Source organism: Arachis duranensis, chromosome 1 (assembly GCF_000817695.3).
Source record: "Arachis duranensis cultivar V14167 chromosome 1, aradu.V14167.gnm2.J7QH, whole genome shotgun sequence".
Lineage (NCBI taxonomy): Eukaryota > Viridiplantae > Streptophyta > Magnoliopsida > Fabales > Fabaceae > Arachis > Arachis duranensis.
The window spans coordinates 33,338,983-33,363,887 of record NC_029772.3 but is presented as its reverse complement, the minus strand read 5'-3'; the positions used below and the strand labels follow the sequence as shown (position 1 = coordinate 33,363,887).

General features: G+C 37.0%; 2 protein-coding genes across 2 annotated transcripts; one reads left to right on the top strand and one right to left on the bottom strand.

Moving 5' to 3' along the window:
* The first annotated feature begins 14,686 nt into the window (after nucleotides 1-14,686).
* On the top strand, nucleotides 14,687-15,582 carry LOC107484651 (uncharacterized). The gene is made up of 2 exons (XM_016105202.1): nucleotides 14,687-15,179; nucleotides 15,239-15,582. The coding sequence occupies exons 1-2, from the start codon at nucleotides 14,687-14,689 to the stop codon at nucleotides 15,580-15,582; spliced, it is 837 nt and encodes a 278-aa protein (XP_015960688.1).
* Nucleotides 15,583-15,660: 78 nt separating this feature from the next.
* LOC107484469 (ATP-dependent Clp protease proteolytic subunit-related protein 4, chloroplastic) lies at nucleotides 15,661-24,015 on the bottom strand. Its single transcript, XM_016105039.3, has 8 exons — nucleotides 23,655-24,015; nucleotides 22,083-22,286; nucleotides 21,061-21,116; nucleotides 18,756-18,882; nucleotides 18,572-18,649; nucleotides 18,118-18,231; nucleotides 17,829-17,941; nucleotides 15,661-16,086 (listed from the first exon to the last, which is right to left on the bottom strand). Exons 1-7 carry the CDS (start codon nucleotides 23,925-23,927, stop codon nucleotides 17,870-17,872), a joined length of 924 nt encoding a protein of 307 aa, XP_015960525.1. The 5' UTR covers nucleotides 23,928-24,015; the 3' UTR covers nucleotides 15,661-16,086; nucleotides 17,829-17,869.
* Nucleotides 24,016-24,905: the final 890 nt, after the last annotated feature.

Genomic DNA, 24,905 nt, shown 5'->3' with positions numbered 1-24,905 from the left:
AAAAAAAAAAAAAGAATTGTCCAATTCCTTCTCCCTTCAAATTTGCTTCTTCATCCATTAGCCATTCTAGTTCATTTGCTCGCATAAAGAATATGTTTTAACAAAAGGTGAGTTGGTAAGCCATTTCTTTTGCATGTTAAAGATCTTGTCCTGGTTATCATCGGCCAAGCAAGCTGACTTTGTTTTGTTCGCAGTCCTTTCCATCCTTTTTCCCACGAGATTGGTGCTCCTGTCAATATAGTTTCTTACGCAGCCTACCACAAACATCGTTTCAGTCTTGCTGGGTTACTCCTGCTTGCCTGCTTGATACTGTGTATGTTGGTAACCTCTACCTTTGTTTTGGCAGAATTCATTCCTTTATTTTCTTTGTTGTTTGTGACTGGTTCTATTTTGCTGGCTAATGGAGTCGTTGCTCTTTTCGCTGCGGCCAGTTTTATGTTTCAGGGAACATGTCTAGCTTATTCGTCTCAATAGTAGCATGCAGATGCATTTTTTTGTGTAGACTCCTGCTTGGTGTGTCTCATTCTTCTGTCACATTAGCGTATGATGCAGAAATTATGATATGTGATTGATGGAAAATTTATTGTAGTAACCGCAAATTTTACTTTCAGGCCACGATTGCTCTTCCCCGAATTTTTTACGGTGAATTTTGGTCTGAACTGCCATATGAGGTTAGATTTGTCGATTTCTCCGGCCGTCGGTTCACCATGTTGCTCCACAAGACTCTTTCTCTTTGCCTAATAGTAGGAGGGTTTTCTCGATTAATTAATGCCTTTACCATTAAGGGAAGATGCTGGTTCTTTATGGCCTATGTCAGTGATGCCAAGTTCATTATTTTCCATGTGCTAGATGTGAGTGCCCGTTTTCCGGAAGCCGGAGTATCCTTCGAGTACTCTTTTGCTGTAGATGAACTATTAGGGAATATTTATAGCAATTTTGTCGCTTATTTTGTGCCCGCTTTGCCTGATGACGAGGATTTGTTGCTATCAGATTCAATCCACTCTAATTTGCCTTCAGTAATATATCCCAAAGGTGATACATACACCATCCAGTTTGCATCAACCATACAAAATTTGTCCATGCTTTTGTTGCTTCTGGAAATTTATTTGACTCTTGTTACTGGTTTTGTTGCCAAACCTCTTGATTATCGCGCCTTTGCTTCAATGCTTGGTCATTATTCAATTGCCTACCCTAGAGCACTTCACAGCTTGCTACCAAACCGTGAGGCTGTTGTTGTCGGCAAAATGATTTTAAAATACCAAGCTGATGAATATATTCTGGTAAGGATTTATTTAGCAGTTCTTTGTCTCCGTGTTTGGTTGATGTGGGTTTTCGTCCTCCATGTTTACATCTACGTAGTCAAAACATCTTAGTCACTGTTAGACCATTTTCTCTCATTTGTTTTGTAGACCCTCCCAATTAGTTTTGTTCAAAGGCCTTTTGGGAATAAACCTGATCAAGTTGACGTTGTTGATGATGCTGGTGTGTGTTACAATGTCGATGTTCGATCCAAGCCAAGTAGGCCCCGAGAGTGCTATTTTGGTAGTGGCTGGAGGCCTTTTAGTCAGCACCACATGCTGCGAACCGGAAGCGCCATTAGGCTAATGGTTTATTCCTTCAAGAACTGGTGTGTTCATTGTCATGTCCTATGTATTCGATCCTTTGTTCCGCGAAGCCAAAAAGTGTGCTCCCACCATCAAATATCGAACTTGGTGTTTCAGCAATGTGTCATATTCATTTTCATATGTGCTGTTGGTTAACTCATTAACTTAGACAACTTTAGATTTAGTGACCGGATATAGCTAAGATAAATTTTATTCATATCCAGTCAAAAGTGCTTTCGTTCTTTAATATATTCTTGGACAATGCTATCTATATAATGGGATGTGATTCTGCTGTGTTAATCGTGGGAAAATTTTGATTTTTTGTTACTCATTCATAAAATAGGCATTGTGTTATATCTGTATATAGACTTTAGGGTCACACTATTACACTTTTTCGTTTATCGGAGACGCCTCCCCATTATGGTTTCGGAAAAATTGGGTATATAATACTCTTCACAGCTTTTAACTGCTTTAAATAATATTACATCCATCTTGCTTTAAAGAAAAAATTTCCTCATACAATCACCGATTAACCAAACTTTTATTCTTTTTATATTAAAGATTGCGTTCAAAAACCATTTAACTAATTTTTTTATTCATGAGATTCCATTTTTTATACACCATTCAATAGTTATTATATTTTCTTCTTTAAAACCCTTCAATAATTTGTAAATTATTAACTTAATACCTTGAAAAATTCTGTTTTTTAAATGGTTTTTTGTGGTTCGTATGTATTATTGTTACAAGACATCAAAAAGCATTCATCATTATTTTTTTCCATAACAGCGTCTATACATTAATTCTTCTATACATTAACAGGGGTCAGATCCTTTTATTTCGGTGTTATAATAACGTGTATCGATATCGTCGAATGAGTTGTATAATGGTCGAAAAATAAATTCCACACAACTGGGCTAAATCTGATTTTATCAAATATTTCTTTCTTATAATTCTGTCCACACATTGTTATTGTCATTAGTCATTACTATTTATTTTCTGTGTTGCCACATGGGTCAGGCATTTTTAACTGACTCACTAAGTTTTCATCCCGTGCTCCCTTACACCTGGAACGGTGAAGTGCTTTTTCATTGTGACCTTTGCTCTCTCTAGATTAATTCTTTTCATCTTTGGCCTATTACCTCAGCCTTATAATCGATAATATCTTGGAGCCTTTTGTAGGATTTTGTTAAACAATACACCTTTTGCGAAAAAACCTTAGGCCACCATCTAAGGACGTTCACACAAATCCCTATTCGCGACCATTCCAACTCAATGTCAAGTCTTTCTGCTTAGTCTGCGTTCATCGCTCTGAGTCAGTAGCTGTGTCGCTAATTCCTACATTCAATGTATACATGGGCGGGTTTTGACCGCCATCTCCCAATTCTGCAAGGTTTGCCTTTACCTCACCTGCTTCACCTACTTTCTGACTCCTTCCTCAGTCCAATGAAAACATCAAACACGAGCTTTGATTAGTCCTTCGCGTTACCCCTTTCTCACAAGGTCTTCAGACCCAAACTTATTTATTAGTTATTTAAGTTATTTAATATTAATTATTTAATTTAATTAGTTATTTAATTATTAGTTATTTTATTTAATATTTAATTATTTAGCTATTTAATTTAATATTTATTTAATTCTTTTTAAGTTATTCAATTAGTAAATAGTTATATTAGTTATAGTTATAGTTCTATACATGCATGTGAATATATTTGTTTTGGCCTTTAAGCCGCTTCAAGCATTGTTATCGAGATGGGCAATCTATTAGTATATATGCGTATATGCGTATTAATATAATATATAATATATACAAATATACATAAATAAATATACAATAGATTACAATATATAACATATGATGATGATAATAATAAAATAAAATACAATATAATTGCTCGGTCAAATTAAATGGCTACCGTTCAAATTGTATCTCAAGTAAGGGTTCCAGCGCTTACATTCATGGGTTTATTTAAATTAGAATTTAATTTTAAATTTAAATATTGTCTCAGCAGCGTTAGACGGTCCGGACTGCAGTCCAATTTCCAGTATGGTAAATTGCCCTTGGTTAATGATGGGACCTGGTGCCATATAAAGTCTTCTCTTCCTTTCAACATGCTTGCACACTGACTTGCTCTGCATCTGTTATACTGGTGCATTTTAAGATGTCATTCTCTCATGTTACTGATGTTTATTGTGATTGCTATTGCTACTGCTATAGGGACATGTGCTAAAGCTTTGCCTTGACTTCCTTAGATGTAATCGTAACCATGCATGACATAATTTTACCATTAAATCTTCCGACTTCGGCCTTTTTTTTGTCTCTCATGCTCTTGTACCGCCATTTTCATTAGATTGCTTAGTATTGTTTTGTCTTTCCTCGTGGTACATTGGTTGCAAATTGAGCTTTTGTACGTGTGTGAATAATGCACACTCAATAACATATCTTGAGTGGCTGTGTTATTATTCACAAATTGTTCATCATCCATTTCAGTTTTTGCATGTCATAGGTATAAACAAGTGGCACATTGTCGTTGTTGTTGCTTTGTTGACATGGTGTTGTGATTTCTGCATTTCTTTTACTATCGCACCATACGTGTTTAATATATTTTCCTCGATGTCTTGAGTAAATCCTTCACTAATTAGCATTAAAAACTTTATAGTGTATACTATATACTTAATATACTTAATATACTCAAATATTATACACGTAATACTTAATATACTTAATATACTTATATAGTTATATGGTTATATACTTAAATACTAATATAGTTATGCACCTATGCTTATACGTATGCCTCTAATTACCACGATCATCATTGTGTTCGTTTTTCTCCCAATATTGTAATAGATAAGATCGGTGTTGAGGCAAACAATTAACCATTACTTCATAGTTGTTATTACCAAAAAGGAAGTTCATGCATGGCTTCATTCTTATGATATGTATAATTGATGTTATATCTATTTTTGCTTTTTGTTCTTCCCTCGCTGTGGATTATTCTTTTTTGTGTGTATTGTGTCTTCTCGTGTAGATTTTCTTTAATTGATTTTTAGAATTCTCTGTAGTTAATCAAGTACCCAGCTCATATTTTCTTTTAAAGCTTATCCGAGACCCAAATCTACTCCCCCAGATGGATCAGACATTTGATTCTGTTAAAGATCTTTCTCTTATTTCTGAAAAGAACTGGTGCATTAAAGTAAGGATTCTGAGGATGTGAAAGGTTCCGTCATATGAAAAGAGTTACTCCCAACCTTCAGTGGAGTTGGTTGTACTTGACAAAGAGGTACGTTTCCGCCTTTTGTTACATCATGTATGTTACTCCTTTTTTATGTTTGTCACATCCGTGATGTCAACAATCTCTTTATTTTTTGTTCCATCGTTGTCAGGGATCTCGAATCGATTGTTACATCCGGTCCGTCCATTACCGTCTTTTTGAACTCATCCTTGAGGAGGGCAAGGTGTTTGTTGTGGCCAACTTCACAATGAATTCAAACACATAGAAATATAGACCCACCAAGCATAGTATGCGGATCATATTTAAGAGAGACACATTGGTCTCTACTGCTGAGGACATGGATATTCCAATTGAGTCATTTGATTTCGTGGCAACCAAGAAAATCTTATCTTCTGTTAGGGATGACTTATTTCTTATTGGTATGCTCTTTGACGTCCTCATTGTGCCACCCACATCTAGGTCATTTCCCTAGAATATCATTTATTTGCCTCTGCCAACTGTTTGTTAAAGCCCGCTTATCTTGTGGTTATCTGGCACAGATTTTGTTGGTCTTCTGTCCGCAAAGAGTGATTTGATTCCTTTCGAAAAAAAACCGGAAGTCACATTACATGAAAATCGAGCTTGATGATCTCAGGTAAGTCTTTCCATCTTATTGCGTATAAACATCTAGATACCTCATTCATGCTCCAATCCATACTAACCTCTGATTGTGTTGTTTAATGATTATAACTGTTCTATGTAAACCATAATAAAAAATACGTGTGGACCCAAAAGTGGCAGTGAGAAGCTTTCATGCACCTTATGAAAAAATTATGCATCTGAATTGGTCTCTCTTCTTGATGCCAACAAGGCCACCGAATTTATAATCGTGCTCCAATTTGTCAAGATGAAGTTCTAAAATGGTATATTTAACATTGCCCCATTATCAAGGAACCTGCTTATATGTAACCAAGTTTTTGTCTAATCAAATTTTATTTTTGTTTCAGGTGTGATGACTATCACCAACACAAACTACACCACAAGGCTCATGGTTAATGCTGACCTTGAAGTGGTTAAGAAATTCCGCCAAAAGTCCAATTCTTTAACAAAAGCTTTAATTTTTAGTTCACCAATCTTTAACATGCAACTTAACGCATTCCTGTATTGGTTGTGATATGGTGATGTTGTAAATTCGTTTGATGCCAGGTTGATTGGACTTGGTAGCAAGCATAGCACCAGCGTTGATGTTATAGGCCGGGTAGTAAGGCATTCTCCTTCTGAAGATTTTCTCAGCTTTACACCCTATGCACCCATACATCAGATAAAGCGAACTCTTGAGGTGTGTTCATTGGGTGCTTCAAATTTTATGGCTATTTTCCAACACCCATTTAAATATATTCTTTCTAGAAACCATCATGAAACAATTGAATACATGATTTCCATGTTTTCATGCGATACACTGCTCTTTGCATGAATTCTTTAAAATTACTCTCCATCGTGCATTTTATTTATTTCATTGTGGTTATTTTTTCCCTATGCAATACATTGCTTTGTGCATGAATTCGTTAAAATTGGTCTCCTGCGTAGATTTTGTTCATTTTATTGTGGTTAATTTTTGCTTCTAGAAATCAACCTACGTGACCTGTGAAACGGTCATCGACATTGACAGAGATCATGCCTGGTGGTACAAGGCTTGTAGGCAATGCACACAGGGACTGGAGGCACTTACTGACCAGTTTATTGTGCAAAATGCGATATTTACTCTACAATTTTTGTCCCAAGGTTGGTATCCATTTGTGTGTGGTTGGTATTTTGCTGTGTAGTCTCATTATGCTCAACAACTTTAGTTTTTTTTTAGTTTGATGCTTTCCATAGATTTCGGATCGGTTACATCAAACAGCCATGTTGCACTTCTGTGTTTGTTATTCAATCTGGTCTGAGCATTTGTTGCATCATTAACATGCCCCCCCCCCTCAATTTTTTTTATGCATTTTTGTATTTGTGCATGAAGGTTTTGCATTTAGGATCGTCTTGTTGATGACTCGGATACAGCAACCTTTGTTCTCTTTGAGAATTTTGCATCAAAGTTCTTAGGCCTATCTGTCGCTGACATCCGCACCAGCCTGCTTGCTAGGGTTCATTATTCGTTGTTTGTTGCCTTTTGGTCTGAGATTTTGTGAAAGCTTTGGTTGCTGACTTACTGCCTTCTTGTCTTCAACAAATAGGGTTACGGAAGAGACCATTTCCCAGAGGAGATGAATGCACTTATTGGGAAGACACTTCTGTTCAAGCTTACTGTTAGGCATGATAGCCTAAATAAATTTCAGGCGTGCGTGATCATCGTTTCTAGGATATGTTCTGATCCAGAAATTATAGCTTCACTTGCTTTAGAGAAGAACATTAAATTGGTATGGGTCTTTGATTACTCCACAAATGCTGTTCAATTAGCATTGCGTATTCAACTGTTGCTTCTTTTTGTGTTCCTTAACACTTTGCAATCTGACCATCATCTGTTCCAAGATGCATTGCAAAAGTTGCCCACTACAACGGGTGTTCGAAGCGGTGATTTGATTGGGACTGGGAGCATAGTCGGAGTTGCTGGTTCCACCACCCCTCCGAGCACCAAATCCGCAGCTGTTTCTGAGCTTGGGTCTAACCACGTGGTTACACAGACTCCAGTAAAGCGGGTGTGCATTAGATCTGACGATAACTTCTCCTCCGTGCCACACTTTCTGCTTCCAAGAGTCTTCTGTCTGCGTTTGAGAGGTGCATCCCAGGGAATGCCACCGATCCTGATGCAGAAGATATATGAGCCCGTCATCCCTCCATACCAGAGCTTCAAATAAAAATACAGCCAACCTAACTGCTTGGCGTTAAATAAACCGCTCTGACTCTTTCGTTTTATCAACCTGATATCGACTTACTTAACATTCCTAATGTTACATTCACATTTGGAATTTATTTTTACATATTCACATTGGCAATGTCTCTCACACGTTTACATGCTGCTCCATCGTGTCATTGTCATTATTGTTATTTAGTTTGCTCGATCATAGTGTTAGATCTAATGGCCGATCTCGGTTGGGTTTCTCGCTTGGTCTGGATTGAGATGCCACGTATTGATGCTACCGTTGGTTTATAGGCTGTTGTGTTCATGCTTCGATGAGGTTTTGTAATGCCCTTCACGTCTTAAGTCACAACTTCACTTGGTTATCAAAATCTTACTGGTATGATGAACATACTAGAGCTCCCTTTTTTTCTCTAATGTTTCTGTCTACTCCTATCATTGTAACCTGATGATTGTATGTCATTAAACTAGGAATTTCACGGGCTGGATATGCTTATTCACGCTGCTTTCGTGAACACAGCATGAACGACAAGCCATTTCAGTTGCGCCCCACACTTTCCCAGCTTAATGTATCTGTTCTATGCATAATGATGTATTTATCACCAATCGGTTCCTTGCAATGCGTTTCCCGGGGCTTAATGCAAATTGGTTGGATGCATGGCTTTCTTCTTCCATCCTTCAAAACATCATTAACCTATTCATACGCAATCAATAACGAAGTATCATAACACATGATAGAGTTGGGTACGCCAAGTACTTTGCCTTTCAGTGCTGCTCTATAAAAAATTGTATCTCCTTAAATTGACTGCCATCCGCCAACAAATTCACCTTAATTGAATAATTGAATTATTCTATCTGGATAAGCCTCTTGTGATTCATACACATACTTCACAATATGATTTGCACGATCCTCCTTAATTTATGAAGACACACCATTTTTATAAATACTTACATTTTTCTAATTATGCCAGCGGATTTATCTTTGAATAGAAATCCCATTTTCTCCTATATTGTTTGTGTACATGGTATGCTTCCATGTAGGAGCATTGTCAACATTTTCTACATACTTCCGTGAGTCAAATAGACCAAGCGGATTTAAATTTTCACTCATTCCAAGATAAACAACTCTTATTTATAAGAGAGGCTATCTTATAACTTTTCAATGGGGGGTTTTATTTTGCTATTGATTATTTATGCCTTGCCTTCTGCTACGATTTTGATTTCAAGTCAGATTGCTACCAATTTATGGATGTGCTAATAAATTGTAATTAGGCACAAAAGATTAGTGACAATTTTCATTTACCTAAACGCATCAAGGATCTTTGCATGCATCAGCACTCCAAATTATTGGCCAACGATTGATTGTCATATTAAACGAAGTACAAAAAATTAGTTTAGATACAAATGAATGTCTCATATCGAACAATCATTCCTAAACAATTAAAATATGATTATTTTAACCAAACAGATTTTCCCTTATGCTGACATATGGGTAAAATTTTCTTACCACAGTTTTCATAGCAACAATGCACATTTCACGCTATTCCTTTTGAGCCTTCATAATAAGTTGCAGGGCCCATTTTGGAGATTAAGTTAAAACACATTGCATTACCTCTTTTCTCTTAAAAAAAATCTCTCTAATTCTTTCCATGTTCCACTACTCCTTTTTTATGTTACAAGTAAGTGTAACTATGATTCTGCAATTACCATTTTCCTTATCAACTAACTTCCGTTTCTCTTTCTTTTGGTCATGTTAAGGTGATCGCTTGACTATGTTTCGAGTTCATCATCTTTTCAATTTGATTCAGTCACGGGATGCCAAATTGTTCCACTTCCTTTGTGAAGTGGTCTCTTTTCGTTAATGGTCAAAGACTAACCAAGCGGGTGAACGCATGTGCCTTTCATAGTCCAACTTTGACATCAATCCTCATGTAGATATTTTGGTCTTCTTCCTTCTTTTCATTCTTTGTTGACTTTTGTTATTGCGTATGCCTATCCTGTCTTGTCGAGCGGGGTCCAATTTTGCAATTGTCTAAAATCAGTTTTAGTGCTTGTAATAAAATTATTCCACACATCTACCCCTTTTGCAAATGGTTTGCCTGCCTTAATTCCATGGAACACCAAGCTAAGCTCGCACGGCAACGGCGGATGAAATTGCTGGGTCATAATAGGCGCCAGGTCAACGTGTTGCTCACTCCATCCGGCCCCGAGAATGGTTTGTTAGTCGTTGTCCACTGCATAGTTCGCTCAATGCTCGGCATCAATTTTTCATTAAACTTTTTCTTTTTCGTCGTAATCCATTATTTCCCTTGTGAGGGAAAATGTCAACTTTTGCTGCCAATCTTGCTTGTTCCTAAGCTTGTTGCTCTCTTGGTTTGTTTATGCATGATTTATAAACTTTCATCTACGCTTTTATGTTGCTACAATTGATCCTAACAGACACATGTATGAGTCCTTCCAAACCGATATCGTCCTGCTCCAAAAATCACCCGCCACTGTTGTTACATGCCAAGGTTAGCTTTATTTTGTAAATCTAAGTTGGGTCTCTTTTCTAATTTATTCTTTCCTAATTGGCTCTCTGCAGAACGGAATGATATTCCCCCAATGTGCGATACTCAGCACTGGTATTGGTTAGTTGTAATGATCACTTGTGCTGCTCCATTTCATTTTTTGCATTCCATTCCTTTTTTAAATCTTGCACCGCACCACGGTATTGGCTTCTCCCTCCGCAGATAACACCCTTTTTCCCTTGTAGGTTCATCGTCATGCAACGTACCTAGGTCTGGTGACAGACAACAGCGTTCTTTACCACGTACCGCGTAAGTAATGCCTGAAATTGCCATTTCTCTTGAAACTATGGATCCGGAAATCATGCTGCAATTTAACAATTAAACAATTCCCCGATATAAGATTGTGTGGGTTTTTTCATCATTAACATGGGACCTTTTGCCGATCCTCACCCATACCCACGGTTGAACATGGGTCTTTTACCAGAATGTTCCGCCCACTTAATCACAATCGTGTAAATTTTTTGAATTTATCTCCGACAATTGATAACTTTGTCTCATCAAATATGCAGTCTGGTTGGCTATCCTCCTTTGTCCTGGTATGCACGTTTTTATCTGCCTCAGGCTAGTGACGTCCACATTAAAGCTTTTATTGCATCTTCTACTGAACCAGGTGTTATTCTCAATGACTATGATTATGATTTTATAGATATTTTGACCTATTTTAGCACTCCTGCAAAACTCAATTTCATTTTATTTCATATGTTCACTAGATGTTTGGTCTATTGGGCAACCCACGCAAATATGTGTTTTTTGTGGGGCGAACATGTGGATGCACGAGCACCTTGCGAAAGGTGGAGCCAACAACACTATATTATTTGGTATTTGTTGTATGAGTGGAAAGGTCACTCTCCCTTTGTTGCCGGTTCCGCCACCATTGTTGGGGGTGTTGTTGGATGGTGATGATGAACGAGCTTTGCATTATCAAAAACATATCAGGGCATATAATAGTATGTTTTTGTTCACATCTATGGCTAGTAAGATTCAGTACACACTAAACAAGGGTTCCGCTCCCCCCATGTTTGTTATTAGTGGCCAAAATTACCATTCAATTGGAAGTTTGATGCCATAGCAGTCTACCAAGCCCAAGTTTGCTCAGCTCTATTTTTATGATACGGAAAATGAAGTCTAGAATAGGATTGATGCAATTGGGTGAGTTGGTGGTACTGATGGGCTGTTGATATTTTAATATGTGTATTATATGATTCCTGTCTGACCTGGATTTATCTTGATGTATTTTATTTTTGGGTTAATGTAGCCTGTCTAATCAACACAAATCTATAGATCATACCATTGTGGCCGACCTCAGCAGCATGCTTGATTCCCACAACTCTCTTGCTAAGTCTTTTCGATATGCTAGGCAAAGGTTCGCTGAAGATTCAACCACTCCGCTACGGCTTCGTCTTATCAAGAAGAGGAATACTGATGGTAGAAGATATAATCTACCATCAGCGTCTGAAGTTGCTGCTCTTATTGTAGGTGATTTTGATATGGATAACCTTTCGAGGGACGTTGTACTTCAGATGCATTCGAATCAGTTGAAACACATTGATGTTAATCATCCCCAGTACCTTGCACTACAGTACCCCTTGCTTTTTCCATATGGAGAAGATGGTTTCCGGAGTGATATTTTAATATCTGATGAAAGATCTAAGCAACAGTTATATAAGCGAGAAACAATTAGCATGAGGGAGTTTCTATCTTTTCAAATCCAAATGAGATCACATGAGTCACAAGTTCTTCTCAAATTAAGACGTTTGTTCCAACAATTTTTGGTTGATAGTTACACTATGGTTGAAGCTGAAAGATTACAATATCACAGGTTCCACCAGAGCAAGTTTTGCTCCCATCAACTACAAGGCCTACATGAGTGCCTAATTCAGGGTGAGACACAGGCTGCAAGAACTGGAAAACGAGTTATCCTACCATCTTCATTTGTCGGCGGTCCCCAGTACATGTACAACAATTGCAAAGATGCATTTGCTATTTGCAGGTATGCCGGTTACCCTAGCTATTTCATTACTATCACATGTAACCCAGATTGGAACGAGATTAAAGATTGCGTTGCAGACTATTCATTAAAGCCAAGTGACAAGCCTAATATCATTTCAAGGGTTTTCAAGATCAAGTTAGACGCCTTGCTAAAAGACTTAAAGGATGGGTCCATATTCGGAAAGCCCAAAGGAAGTAAGTTTTTTCATTCAGTGTCTTCAAGGTCATGCCAACACATTTGTTCTTTTTCCATCAATGGTTATTTGTCCCCTAACATATTCTTTTCTTTTTCCCAATTTCTTTATTTAATTTGTGTACACAGTTGAATTCCAGAAGCGTGGTCTTCCCCACTGTCATATTTTATTATTTGTTCAGCCAGCCGAGAAGCCTAGATCATCCGATGATATTGACCATCATATTTTGGCCAAGATACCTAACGAACACACCCAACCTAAGCTGTATAGCTTAGTCCAGAAATTCATGGTTCATAGACCTTGTGGAGTTTTAAACACGAGTGGCCCGTGTATGGTTAATAGGAAGTGTTCCAAGTTTTATCCAATACCTTTCCGTGAGAAAACAGCCATAGACAATGCAGGTTTTCCCAAGTATAAACGGTCGGATAATGCTCGTTCAACAAGCAAGAGGAATGTTAACCTCGACAATCGGTTTATTGTCCCGTACAAGGCAACATTGCTCCTTAAGTATGGGTGCCACATAAATGTCGAGTATACTTACCAGACATCTGCTATTAAGTATTTGTTCAGGTACGTCCACAAAGGTAATGACCGTGTCACAGCTTCGTTCTTCCAATCACATGATTCAGCTAATTTTGTTGTCACTGTGGATGAAATCCAAAACTACTATGATTGCCGGTATATATCTGCTTGTGAGGCATCCTGGCGGCTATTCGGGTTTGAGATTCAATTCAAAGAGGCTAACGTCATCCACCTTCCATTCCATCTGCCAAATGAACAAAATGTTTTGTACAAAGATCATCAGCTTATTGAGAATGTTATCGAGGCTGCTGCCTCAAAGGATAGTATATTTATTAGCTGGTTTAAGGCTAACAAGGATTTTGATCTAGCCCGTACACTGACTTACGCGGAGATGCCGTCATTTTTTGTTTGGGACAAGAAGGGACATATGTGAAGGCCACAGAAGCAAGGGAATGTGATTGGTCATCTCACACATATTCCTCACTCGCATGGAGAGGAATACTACCTTCGTTTGTTATTGAATTATCAAAAAGGGTGCCAGACATTTGCTGATGTACGTTCTATTGGTGGCATTGTGTACGATACATTCAAAGAGGCCTGTTATGTGCTAGGGTTATTGCAGAACGATAGGGAATTTATCGATGCACTTAATGAAGCTAGTGCGTGGGCATATCAAAAGGTTGTTTGCAATGCTTTTGATGTCAAACAACATTGTGCGCCCTGACATGGTGTGGGAGCAATGTTGGCAACATTGTGTAGACAACTCGATGCTTTCTGGAAGACATAACTTGGGTAAAATTTTTAGATTGTTTATGCTATTGTGTTATTGTTTTGCCAAAAATTCAGACCAATCCATTTAAAAAGTTTCCTTCTTTTCCACCTCTTGCAGTGTTTTATGCATTTATTTTACTTTCCCGTCATCATCGTGTCGAATTTGGTTCTGATGTAAGTATCTTGCATTTTGATTTTAGGCTTCCAACGTTCCGTTCATGAGATTAAGTCCATCACGCTTGCCAAAATCGAAAATCTTTTGCAGCCGAATGGTAGGAACCTAAAAGAATTTACTTACATGCTGTTTTCTGATTCTGTTGATTCGACTGAACCTTTCCACACAGTCATTTTTTATGAGCTCAATTTCGATAGGACAGAGTTGGCAAGTATTTCCGTGGATTTGTGTTCTCGGCTGAATCGAGACCAGCGCGTTGCGTTCGACACAATAGCGAATGCAGTTAGTCGTGGCGCTGGTGGTTTTTTCTGTGTGTGGATACGGTGGAACTGGTAAGACTTTTCTATGGAATGCACTGTCTGCTTCAATGAGGTCGAAGGGTGATATTGTTCTCAACATTGCATCCAGTGGCATTGCAACGCTGTTGTTGCCTAATGGGCGAACTGCTCATGCACGCTTTAAGGTTCCACTCAGTGTTAACCAGGACTCTATTTGTAATATAAGGCAAGGCACACCCCTCGCGCGTGTTATTTCATCTGCAAAATTAATTATATGGGATGAGGCACCTATGTTAAATAAATTTTGCATCGAAGCGCTCGACAAGTGCCTTAAAGATGTTCTTTGTTTTGATCGTGGATATAATCCTGATGCTCCATTTGGTGGGAAAATTGTTGTTTTGGGAGGTGATTTCCGTCAGATATTGCCTGTGATTCCTCGTGGTTCCCGGGAAAAGATCGTTCATTCGTGTACTAATGCTTCTACCTGTGGCAATCTTGCCAAGTGTTGCAGTTAACTGAAAACATGAGGCTGTGCCGTGGTTCGCGAGATATCCACGGTGTACAATTAGAGGAATTTTCTAAATGGCTGCTTCAAATTGGTGACGGGTTACTCGGAGACAGCACCGATGGCGAATCAGTGATTAGAATACCCGACAACTTGCTGCTGGATATTGAGTCTCCATGTCTGCATGATTTGGTGTTGTTCGTTTATCCTGACATCTTACTCCATTCTTCTAGCATGGATTATTTTAAGGGTAGAAGTATATTAGCACCAACACTTGATGTTGTAACTGAAGTAAACAATCATGTGATGTCTTTGATGCCTGACAACGAGAGGGTTTACTTGAGCTCTGATACACTAATTAATGAAGATGGTCATCTGGTATACACAATGAGCACGGAGTCATTGTATGCATTGAATTGTTTAGGAATTCCCCAACATCGGTTAGTTCTTAAAATCGGTGTTCCTGTGATGCTTCTTCGCAATATTGACCAATCCGATGGATTATGCAACGGTACGCGAATGCAGTTAGACGTCTTGGCGACCATGTCATTGAGTGCGTCATATTAGCAGGTCGTAATACTGGTAAAGTTGTCTTTATTCCCAGGATGAACATATCACCTAATAATGATGCATTACCGATCAGGTTTACTCGACGACAGTTTCCAGTTGCGCTTTGCTTTGCGATGACCATAAACAAGTTCCAAGGTCAAACGCTATCAACTGTTGGCGTGTATCTTCCATTTCCAAGGCCTGTTTTTACTCATGGTCAGCTTTATGTTACGCTATCTCGGGTCAACATGCATTCTGGACTGAAGATATTATCTGTTGGTTCTAAAGGCACAATTTCAGATCACACTATTAATGTTGTCTATAAAAAAAATTTTACTGTCTTGCTACCTAACATTCTACCTTGAACGGTATGTTTGTCATGTAGTCCTTTCGTCGTCCTCTCGGTAAGCAGTTATCATAAAAAACAAGAACAAGTCAATAGTGTATAAGTGTCTACCAAATAACGTTTTTTAATATTAAATTATATGTTTAGCAACCAAGCATTAAATGAACTATCTAATCTAACGAGTACATTTACATAGTTTTTGGGCTGAAAATAAGCTGATTCAAACACTAGCTTATTCCAACTTTCATTAATTCTAGTTTTGGCAGCAAAACTTTATAAAATTTAGAATAAAATTAACCGGAATACAATCACGCACAACATATTACAATGTAGACAGAAATAGACATCAATGCCTCTTGTTGGGGGGAGGCAAAAATAATTTAACGGTATTAACACCTAGATTTTGATTTCTACTAGTTGCTTCTTGCTTGGACAAGGGTTTGGCATGGCATGGTTTCAGATCACGGCTTCTGGTCTTCTACGTCTTCATTTGAGCTGATTTACATTTCCCAGTCTCCATTGTCTGTAGTGAATAAAACAACATTCAGATATATCAGAACAATAGCATACTTACACAGCTTACTCATGCTGAACCAAGAATAGATCCACTTATTTGATCATTAGACTTTACTACAACATGCATAGATTTCGGGTTCGACCATTGATTAGAATTTAGATACTCTTATAGAACCCCCCATCTTGTGAATCAATGATTCAGTTTAATTATTTTAGCAATCTTTACAGTTTTGCTCAATTTTCAATTAGGTCGTCATAGTTTTATAAGTTTCTAATCAAATCCTGAGTGTAAAACAAAAGTTCACTCAAATTCATACATACTGTTACAAAAATGTCAAATTAGATAAGTTAATCCATGAACACTCACATCCTGCATGGACCTAATCATTTCTGAAAGATAAATAAATAAAACCGAAAACAAGAATATAGGTATGAGACATGTCACCTAGGAACCAACCCATACAAAAGACATATCACTTAGGCTGCGTTTGATTTTGAGAACAAGACAAGACAAGACACTGAGAGCATGACACAAAAGACAAAGACAAAAAAATTAGTATTTTTGTATTTCGTTTGGTGATAAACTGAACATAAAATAGAACAAACAATAAAAAGTCTAATTTACATCCATTTTTTTCTTCACATAAAATTTAAAATAAAAAATAAAATGATAAAAAATATAACTATAAAAATCTTATAGTGATAAAAATAAAAAAATAAATTGTGTCTCCGCGCAGTGTCTCTATATCCTTCATGTTAAGGAGGACACAAAATACACTAATTCAGTATCATAGGACACAATGTCTCTGTATTCATGTCTCAGTGTCCTATCCTTATAAACAAACGCAACTTTATAATCTTAGATAATGCATAAAATATACAATAAAGACGAAAGGACAATCATATGTGCAAGGCTCATAATTCCAATCTCTCACATCCGTAGGTGGCAAGTGTCCAAAACGAGCAAGCAACTAACCAAATATCAAATTATATCAAGCCAAATAAAAGGAAGACCATTCCCCCACCCAGTCACAACCTAAATCTAGTGGACACACTCATCTCAATCAAGCAGCAATCTCACCCAAAGTGTTCTACGTGTCCGTTCTCCTTGAGGCTTACTTTTTCAGATTTCACGGGAGAGTGGGTGGGGAAGAATTGCATTTAAAGTACAGGCAATAACTCCTAATAAAGAAAGTCTTTATGCTTGCACCTAGTAGTGGAATAGAACATAATAGAAAAACTGTATAGGTTGTGGATGCCAATGTCAAAAGCACCTTACTACTTTATATCATAAAGGGTTGAGAATCTTATTGAAAGCATGGTGTGCCCAAAAAGTTTAACACATTTAGAGCTTCCTTGTTTCAGCACAAGTATCACGCACTAACTCGTGGCTAGTGCAATCATGGGGACAACTTTGGACAATTAATCATTCCATAGACACAAAAAACGTTAGAGCTTATTCAGAATGTAAACATGACCGGAGGTGACCGCCTAACTGACTAGGGCAGTACACTTTGCTGTAAGGCTGTCATATATAACTTGGAGATTACGGGATCAAATCCTAGAAACAAACTCTGTTTGCAAGGATATAATGGAATATATCAACCCATGCACTACCCCATTAGGAAGGAGACTAGAGCATTGAGCTGCCCTCTTTTACTAATATGTTGGAGGTGTTATGGATCCATTCAGTTTTGGAGCTACAGGAGCTGTTTAATATGACAAATTGATGACTCCAGACATACTTACCTGAAAAACACTAACAACTAGCGATTCAACCTCTCAAACAGCTAAATAAGCTGTGCCTTTTTGAGGTCAGAAACAACTCCATGATCCTCGGTGCTTCTATCATTGTATAATACCTGCAAAAAGACTAACATTTATTTCGCAAAGTAAATGACACCCCTCCTCCCCCAAACCCATAATAATAATAATAATAGTAATAATGATGATGATGATGATGATGATGATGATAATAATTAAAAAATAAAGAAAGAAAGATGTGAGCACCAAAATGTAACTTTGAGATGGCAAATACCTTATCTATGATACCATATTCGACAGCTTCACTTGGACTAAAATACTTTGGGCGCTGAATATCAGCTTCAATCTGCTCAGGTGTTTTTTCAATATGCTTTGCATATAATTTAACCTTGAAAAATGGAAAGAATTAAGTGAACTTTTGTTGTTATAATCTGTATTCTTTAAATCAATATTAGTTAATGATAATGAATGAAATCCTCAATCATAAGGATCAGCATTTAAATCTAAAACATGCATAAATAGACTATTGAAGCCCAAACATATATATAGTCTCAAACATAAGTAATCATTCATAATTGCAGCCTCTGGTTGAAGGGAACAAGAAAGCGTTAAGCCATAGCTCTACCACACACAAAATAAAGCACAGCCGCATAACTTTTCATAATAATGATCACATAAAGTTGAACCGACACACATAAAAGTATAGAAAAGATCATTATTGTTCTAACCAATTCTGTCTTCACATTATTGACTTCTTTTCTTGCAAGGTTAACATCCGTTGCTTGTCCTTGAAACCTTGCTATTGGCTGCAAATTGAAAATTATAATATGTTAAGATATTCTAGAATTATGGAAAAGATCCTCAACATAATCGACATAGACTAAGTATAGAAAGAAATATTCTAGATCATACCTGTCTTATCATTATTGTTGATGATGGCAAAGCAGAACGGTTTCCCTTTGCACCAGAAGCCAAAAGCAAAGCTGCTTCTCCCCAAGCATTACCAACACAAAGGGTAAATATAGGAGGCTTGACATACCTATAACAAGACAACTTAGCTAGATTTATAAACACAAACTTTCAACCAGAAATTGAAGTTGTGAACAAGTTACACAATAAAAAGATATAATAAACATTTCATATTGTGTGAAATTAAAAACTAATAAGATATAATAACATAATGATTTTAATGCTGGGCCTTCATTGGCAAAAGTTGGTAATAAACTTCTACCATTCTATATGCCCATGAGAGTTGAGGGTAGAAAAGAAGGAGCTTTCTTTGGTGGGAAAGTATATTTAGATCCTTAGTGGTCCAAGATTCTTACAAAAATATTTTTATCATTACCTAAGAAGATTGCAAATGAGTGGAGGAAGAGCACCTTAGTCCCTATCTACAAGAATAAGGAATATACAAAATTGTGAAAACTTCAGAGGAATCAAGATCATGAGTCATACCATGAATGGGAGAGGGAGATAGAATGGAAGTTGAGACAGGAGAGACAGGTTCTAGAGAACCAATTTGGTTTTATGCTATGTAAATCCACCACTGAAACTATATACTTGTTAAGAAGAATGATGGAGAGGTATTGGAGTAACATAAAGGATCTACGTATGGTGTTTATTGATCTTGAAAAAAACATATCATAGGATAACAAGAGAAGTCTTATGGAAGATTTTAGAAAAGAAGAGAGTAATGATTGCATATTTTTGTGCAATTAGGAATACGTACGATGGGTTACAACTAGTATGAAGACTTGAGATGGTGTGACAGAGGAGTTTCTCATTGGTGTAGAACTGCACCAAGGATCATCTCTAAGTCTATATCTTTTCATATTGGTTTTAGAAGTGGTCACTGAGCATATACAAGTACCCGTACCATGGTGCATGTTTTTTGTCGATAACATCGTCCTTATGGGAGAATCAAAGGAGGATTTAAATAAAAAGCTATATTAGTGGAGAGAAGCTTTAGAGAGGTACAGTTTGCACATATGCCTCAGTAAGACAGAATATATGGAATGTAAATTTGGCACACGGAGGGGAAACACTAATAGAGAAGTGAAAATTAGAGAAAGCATACTACCACAAGTAAAGTTTTTTAAGTATCTTGAATATCATACAGGATAACGAAGAAATAGAGGATGTAAAACATAAAATCCAAAAAGGCAGGTCAAAGTGGCAAAATGCGTCTGGTTCTCTAAATAACAAAATGGTACCTTTAAAATTTAAATGTAAATTTTATCACATTACCCTTAGACCGGTTATGCTATATGGAATAGAATGTTAGATGACAAAGGGTGAGCATGAACATAAAATTAAGAGTGGCAGAGATGAACATAAAATTAAGCCCTGCTATGCTATATGGAATAGAATGTTATTGTTGTTATTATTGTATTTAAATACTTCAAAAGTAAATTTTATTTTGAAATTTCTATTTTGTCTTTCTATCTCTCTTTCACTACCCCACTCCATGACTTCCCTCCCCATTTTTCAAGTCTACAGGGTATAGTGGCAACTCATCTCCTCACTTTGTCCCTTATGCCCTATCCTCCACCTCCTCTCCTCCTCTCCCCCCTCCTTCTGTCCCTCTCTCTTTCTTCCTCTTCTACACATGCACCGCCACCTCCAATAATCTTCCCTAAAAGGGAAAGAATTGTTTTTTAAAAAAAATAAAAACTAAAAAATCCTCGCATTCTAATATCATACCGTATTCCAACAAGCAGCACACAATTGTGAAATTAAAATATAAAGTTATGATGATGACTCCTCCCTTAACCCCAATTAATATTTGTTTCTCATTGCTCCCAGTATAACAAATATAAGGCCCGTTTTGGCCCAAAGTTGGTCTTTATTGTTGTATATAACTAGCAACCATGGATATTTAGTCAACAACATGGACATTTTGCTCAATGTGGTGGCCTCTTCAAGGATCTGCCTAAGAATTTCAAGTTCAAGGTTATTTAATGTTGCAAGAAAGCATAAAGAGGAATGGGATAAAATGAAAGAAATGGAAAAAGAAAGGATGAATATGGCATTTCATACTATTATTTTATATATTTTTGCATGGAGCACCAACATCCTGATTTTAGGTTTCCCCACCGAAATCAGAATGGAAAAGAAAATAAAGAGTTGTTATACATGTTCTCAACTAAAAGACATCTGTCAACATAAGTAACATAAAGATAGACAAGATGATAAAAAAAAAAGCATAGATATTAACCTCATCACATCATAAATTGCAAATGCTTCAGTCTCATAACCCAACTTCTCACCTCCCTGAAAGAAATAAATAATATCCTATTAAAGTAATCACCAACATATAGGGATCACTATTTTAGCATCTTATGGGAATCATTTGCAATAATTTCTGCCTTGCAAAGTAAAACAGCAAGGGTTAGCACAATTTAACACTTCAGTGCCCAAAAATGAAAGAATTACAATCCAGCTATGTTGATTTATTCTAAACACAAACACACCTGATATGATAAAGTTTACTTGTTCTTGGAGTTATTGTTGTATAAGATACTAGAAGATACATATTGGTTTTTGCATTTTAATGATTTCTTTATTTGACTATGCTATTCAAAGGCGTGAATTGATACACTCATCCTATATTACTTGATTTTTGTTATCCATTTAATGCCTATTTTCCAAAAGTTTCCTTTCTAAATGCTGGGTTGACATATAGTGCAACATTAAATAACTTGCAAACAATAATCTATGATCCAGCAATAATGTGCATATCATATCAAAATCAAAACAAAAGTTGATACATTTAAGAATATACAACTCAATGATTGACCAACTCTTGCAATTTTGGGTGAAAATAAGACAAAACTATGCTTAATGCCCACGCTGCTGACTGCAAACGGGGATAACATCCAACTACAGTCTTTCATTATTCCTGAATTAAATGCATTTATACTAACAAACCAATTTTGCTTCTAAAAGATTAGTGAAATTTAAACTACCAAATCTACTCCGGTATCTCCCTCCGATACACCAACTCCTCAGTCCCTCTCCTCCTTTCCCAACTTTTTATTTCCTATTCCTTGTCATAACATTTCCTACTTCTGCATCAAACTACTCCTTTTAAAGTGCTATTTGCATTTCAGTGATACGAATGCTTCAACCCAAATTAGTAAATACAAAGAGCGGACGTCAAGCTATGAAAATTGAGAAATACTTTTCATGAACATGAAATGACAATATTAATAACACATCATAAAGAGTGCTACTTACCTTAGTTGTCCCAGTGGAGTTTATGTATAGGTAAATAGGCTTTTGCTCATCTTCATACTGAAGGTAAAGAAATTCAGCTAGTATTAACTCTGTAACGGATGGAACAAGAGACATGCCCAAATAAACAATTCGATTTTTGTATAAGTAGGAAGCTAAGTCTGGTGGAGGTTGCTCCCATGCACTTCCTCTAGAGAACGGAATAACCTATTCATAGACAAGAAGCAAAAAGGAACAAACCAACATGAATTGTTGTACCAAGTTAAATCAATTATTAGCATAACAATAACATTTCAGAACGGAATCATATATGTTATGAAATATTTGTTCATGATACTGCACAGCCATGACCATAAAAAACTTTATTATATTAAGCAAAACAAGAAAATCTATCAGCATGCTAGAAGAAAAGAAAAGAAGAAAGACGATACATGTATTGGAAACCAGGCAACAAAACAAATTACAAAAGTAAAGAATGAATAGAGCTCCCTATCCTCTCCCAGTTATCCACCAAAGAGGCAATGCAGAAACTATGCTGACCACTATTGATAAAAGCACTATCTCCCTATCAAGCACAAGGCAAACTAGCAAAGATCTTCTTATCTTGCAATCTAAGATCCAATTTTATCTATTCTTTTTTCCCCTTTTTTTTTGTTTTGCTTTCAAAATTGCATAAGGAAATATTAAAAAACTAGAAAAATCCAGAATCCCTTTTTCACTATTTTCTTCGTCACATAAAATCCAGAATCCCTTTTTCACTATTTTCTTCGTCACATCCTGAAAGAAACGCATGTAAAAAAGTAGATGAAACATAAACAAAACAGACTGATATTTATATCAAAAAGTTTCTATAGGTTCTGAAAAGACAAGCATTCAAATCCGAGATTTACTATTTTATGTTGATTAATTATTTTCAATTGAGGAGCTTAAGATGAAGCATTTGGATATCCAAGTTCCCGGCTTCTCTATTACAAGAATGTCCATTTTCTCTGCCTGAAAAGGCCAGCACTTTTGGCAACTAAGAAAAAGAAGTGAGGCTTGGGGAAGTGAAAAGGATCATGTAAGACTTCATCAAACAACTTATTCCGCAACTTAAACACTTACCACTAACAGCTCCCTCCTTTAGCTACAGCACAGGAATGTAATGTGCTAAAGGGAAGCATTTGAAATAGAACTCTTAACTAAGAAGCATTTTTCTTCCAATCTGTACTGTATTAACACGCAAACATTTAAACTGAATTGAATACATACATACGTATGTCTTCATTGATTCATAAAAGGAACTACATAGAAACATGCCGGTCTGTCCTTTATAATTATAGCAAAGTTTATACTTCAAAGTGTAAAGATTTTGCACAACTTATCAAAATTTTAAATAAATAAATAAACAAATAAATACCCTGAGACCATTTACAGCGTGTATTATATACTATAACGTGCAAACCAAAATTCACAATTCAAACTGTAAAATTTCATAGAGATACATTGAAAGTTTCAACTTTCACGTCAATGTCTTGGCTATTCAATAATGTGAAATTCGGTTCGAGAAAAGAGGAAGGTGTTGGAAGAGTGTACCATAGTAACGACGCCTCGTTTACCCTTGGTGCCACGAAACGACGCCGGATTGAGAGAAGAAGGGCGTAGCTTGTGGCCGGCGAAGGGGCTGGAGGCGCTGCTGGCGGAGGTGGCGAAAGGGGCAACAAAATTGGTAGAGAGAGAGGCTCTGAGGGCTGCGGAGGAAGAGGAGTTGAGGGCTCTGATGGGGGGATGGATTCTAGAAGAAGATGGAAAGGGGAGGGTGGGTCTGTTGAGGGAGAAGGTGGAAGCTGCGGTGGCAGCAATCTCCATAGCTTCAAGAGTTGTAACTTGGAAGTGTCTCTGTGGCTGTGTGGGTAAGTCAGAAAGAGAAAGAAAAAGAAAAAGAGGGAGTGAGGAGAGGAAGGAACAAAGTCACGTCTTTGGAATGGTATTATTGGGCTTCCCCAGTTCACAAAACAGACAGTTATAATGATTGAGGTCCAGCCCAGTTATGTTAAGGAATTCGGGAGATCTTTATTGAATGACTGAATGGATCAAACCTTTTTTAAACGAAAAGGTCTATAAAGAGATAAAGTGAGTTGTTAAGATTTAATTATATAATAAATTTAAGTTTTTATTTTTATTATTTATATTTTCAAAAAGAGAAACTATGGAAACAATGATTTGAATGAACAATGTGAAAAATAATTTAAAATTAGAAAGTCAATTATAATTAAAATTCAGATTTTTAAATTAATTATCTAATTATAAAATTTAAAAATTTTAAAACTTAGGATTTGCAGTTTAAGTTATTCCCACTACAGACGATTACTTCTAATACTTTCATTTTCACCCAATCTCCAGTATCTCCTCTCGTCGCCACAGCTTCACCTGTGTCATTGCAACCACCGCCCCCCAGCAGAAAGTTTCGACGTCCGTATTATCTCCCACCAACGTCGCTACGGTCCCTCAAACACACCACCGCCACCTCAAATTGTGCTCCTCTTATTTTTCCGTACCCCGGTGATCTCTAATCCCCCTCTTCCCAGTGTGTCCCCTCCGGTGCCCTGACAACCCCCTTCCCTCGGCTAGCAAGAATCTCAGTCACTATCGCAGCAGATTTCGTTGACGCACCGGCCTATTCTAGATGCAATGTGCCAAGACAACGACATAGCCAACCAAGTTGGCAAGTATTCTCGCTTCTTGATCCTAAGCCTTTTTGAGCATGACCTTCTTCGGTTCATTCTCAGGTTCTTTCAAATCTAAAGTATTGTCCTCTCAATGGTCATAACCTCTGCACTTGCGTCG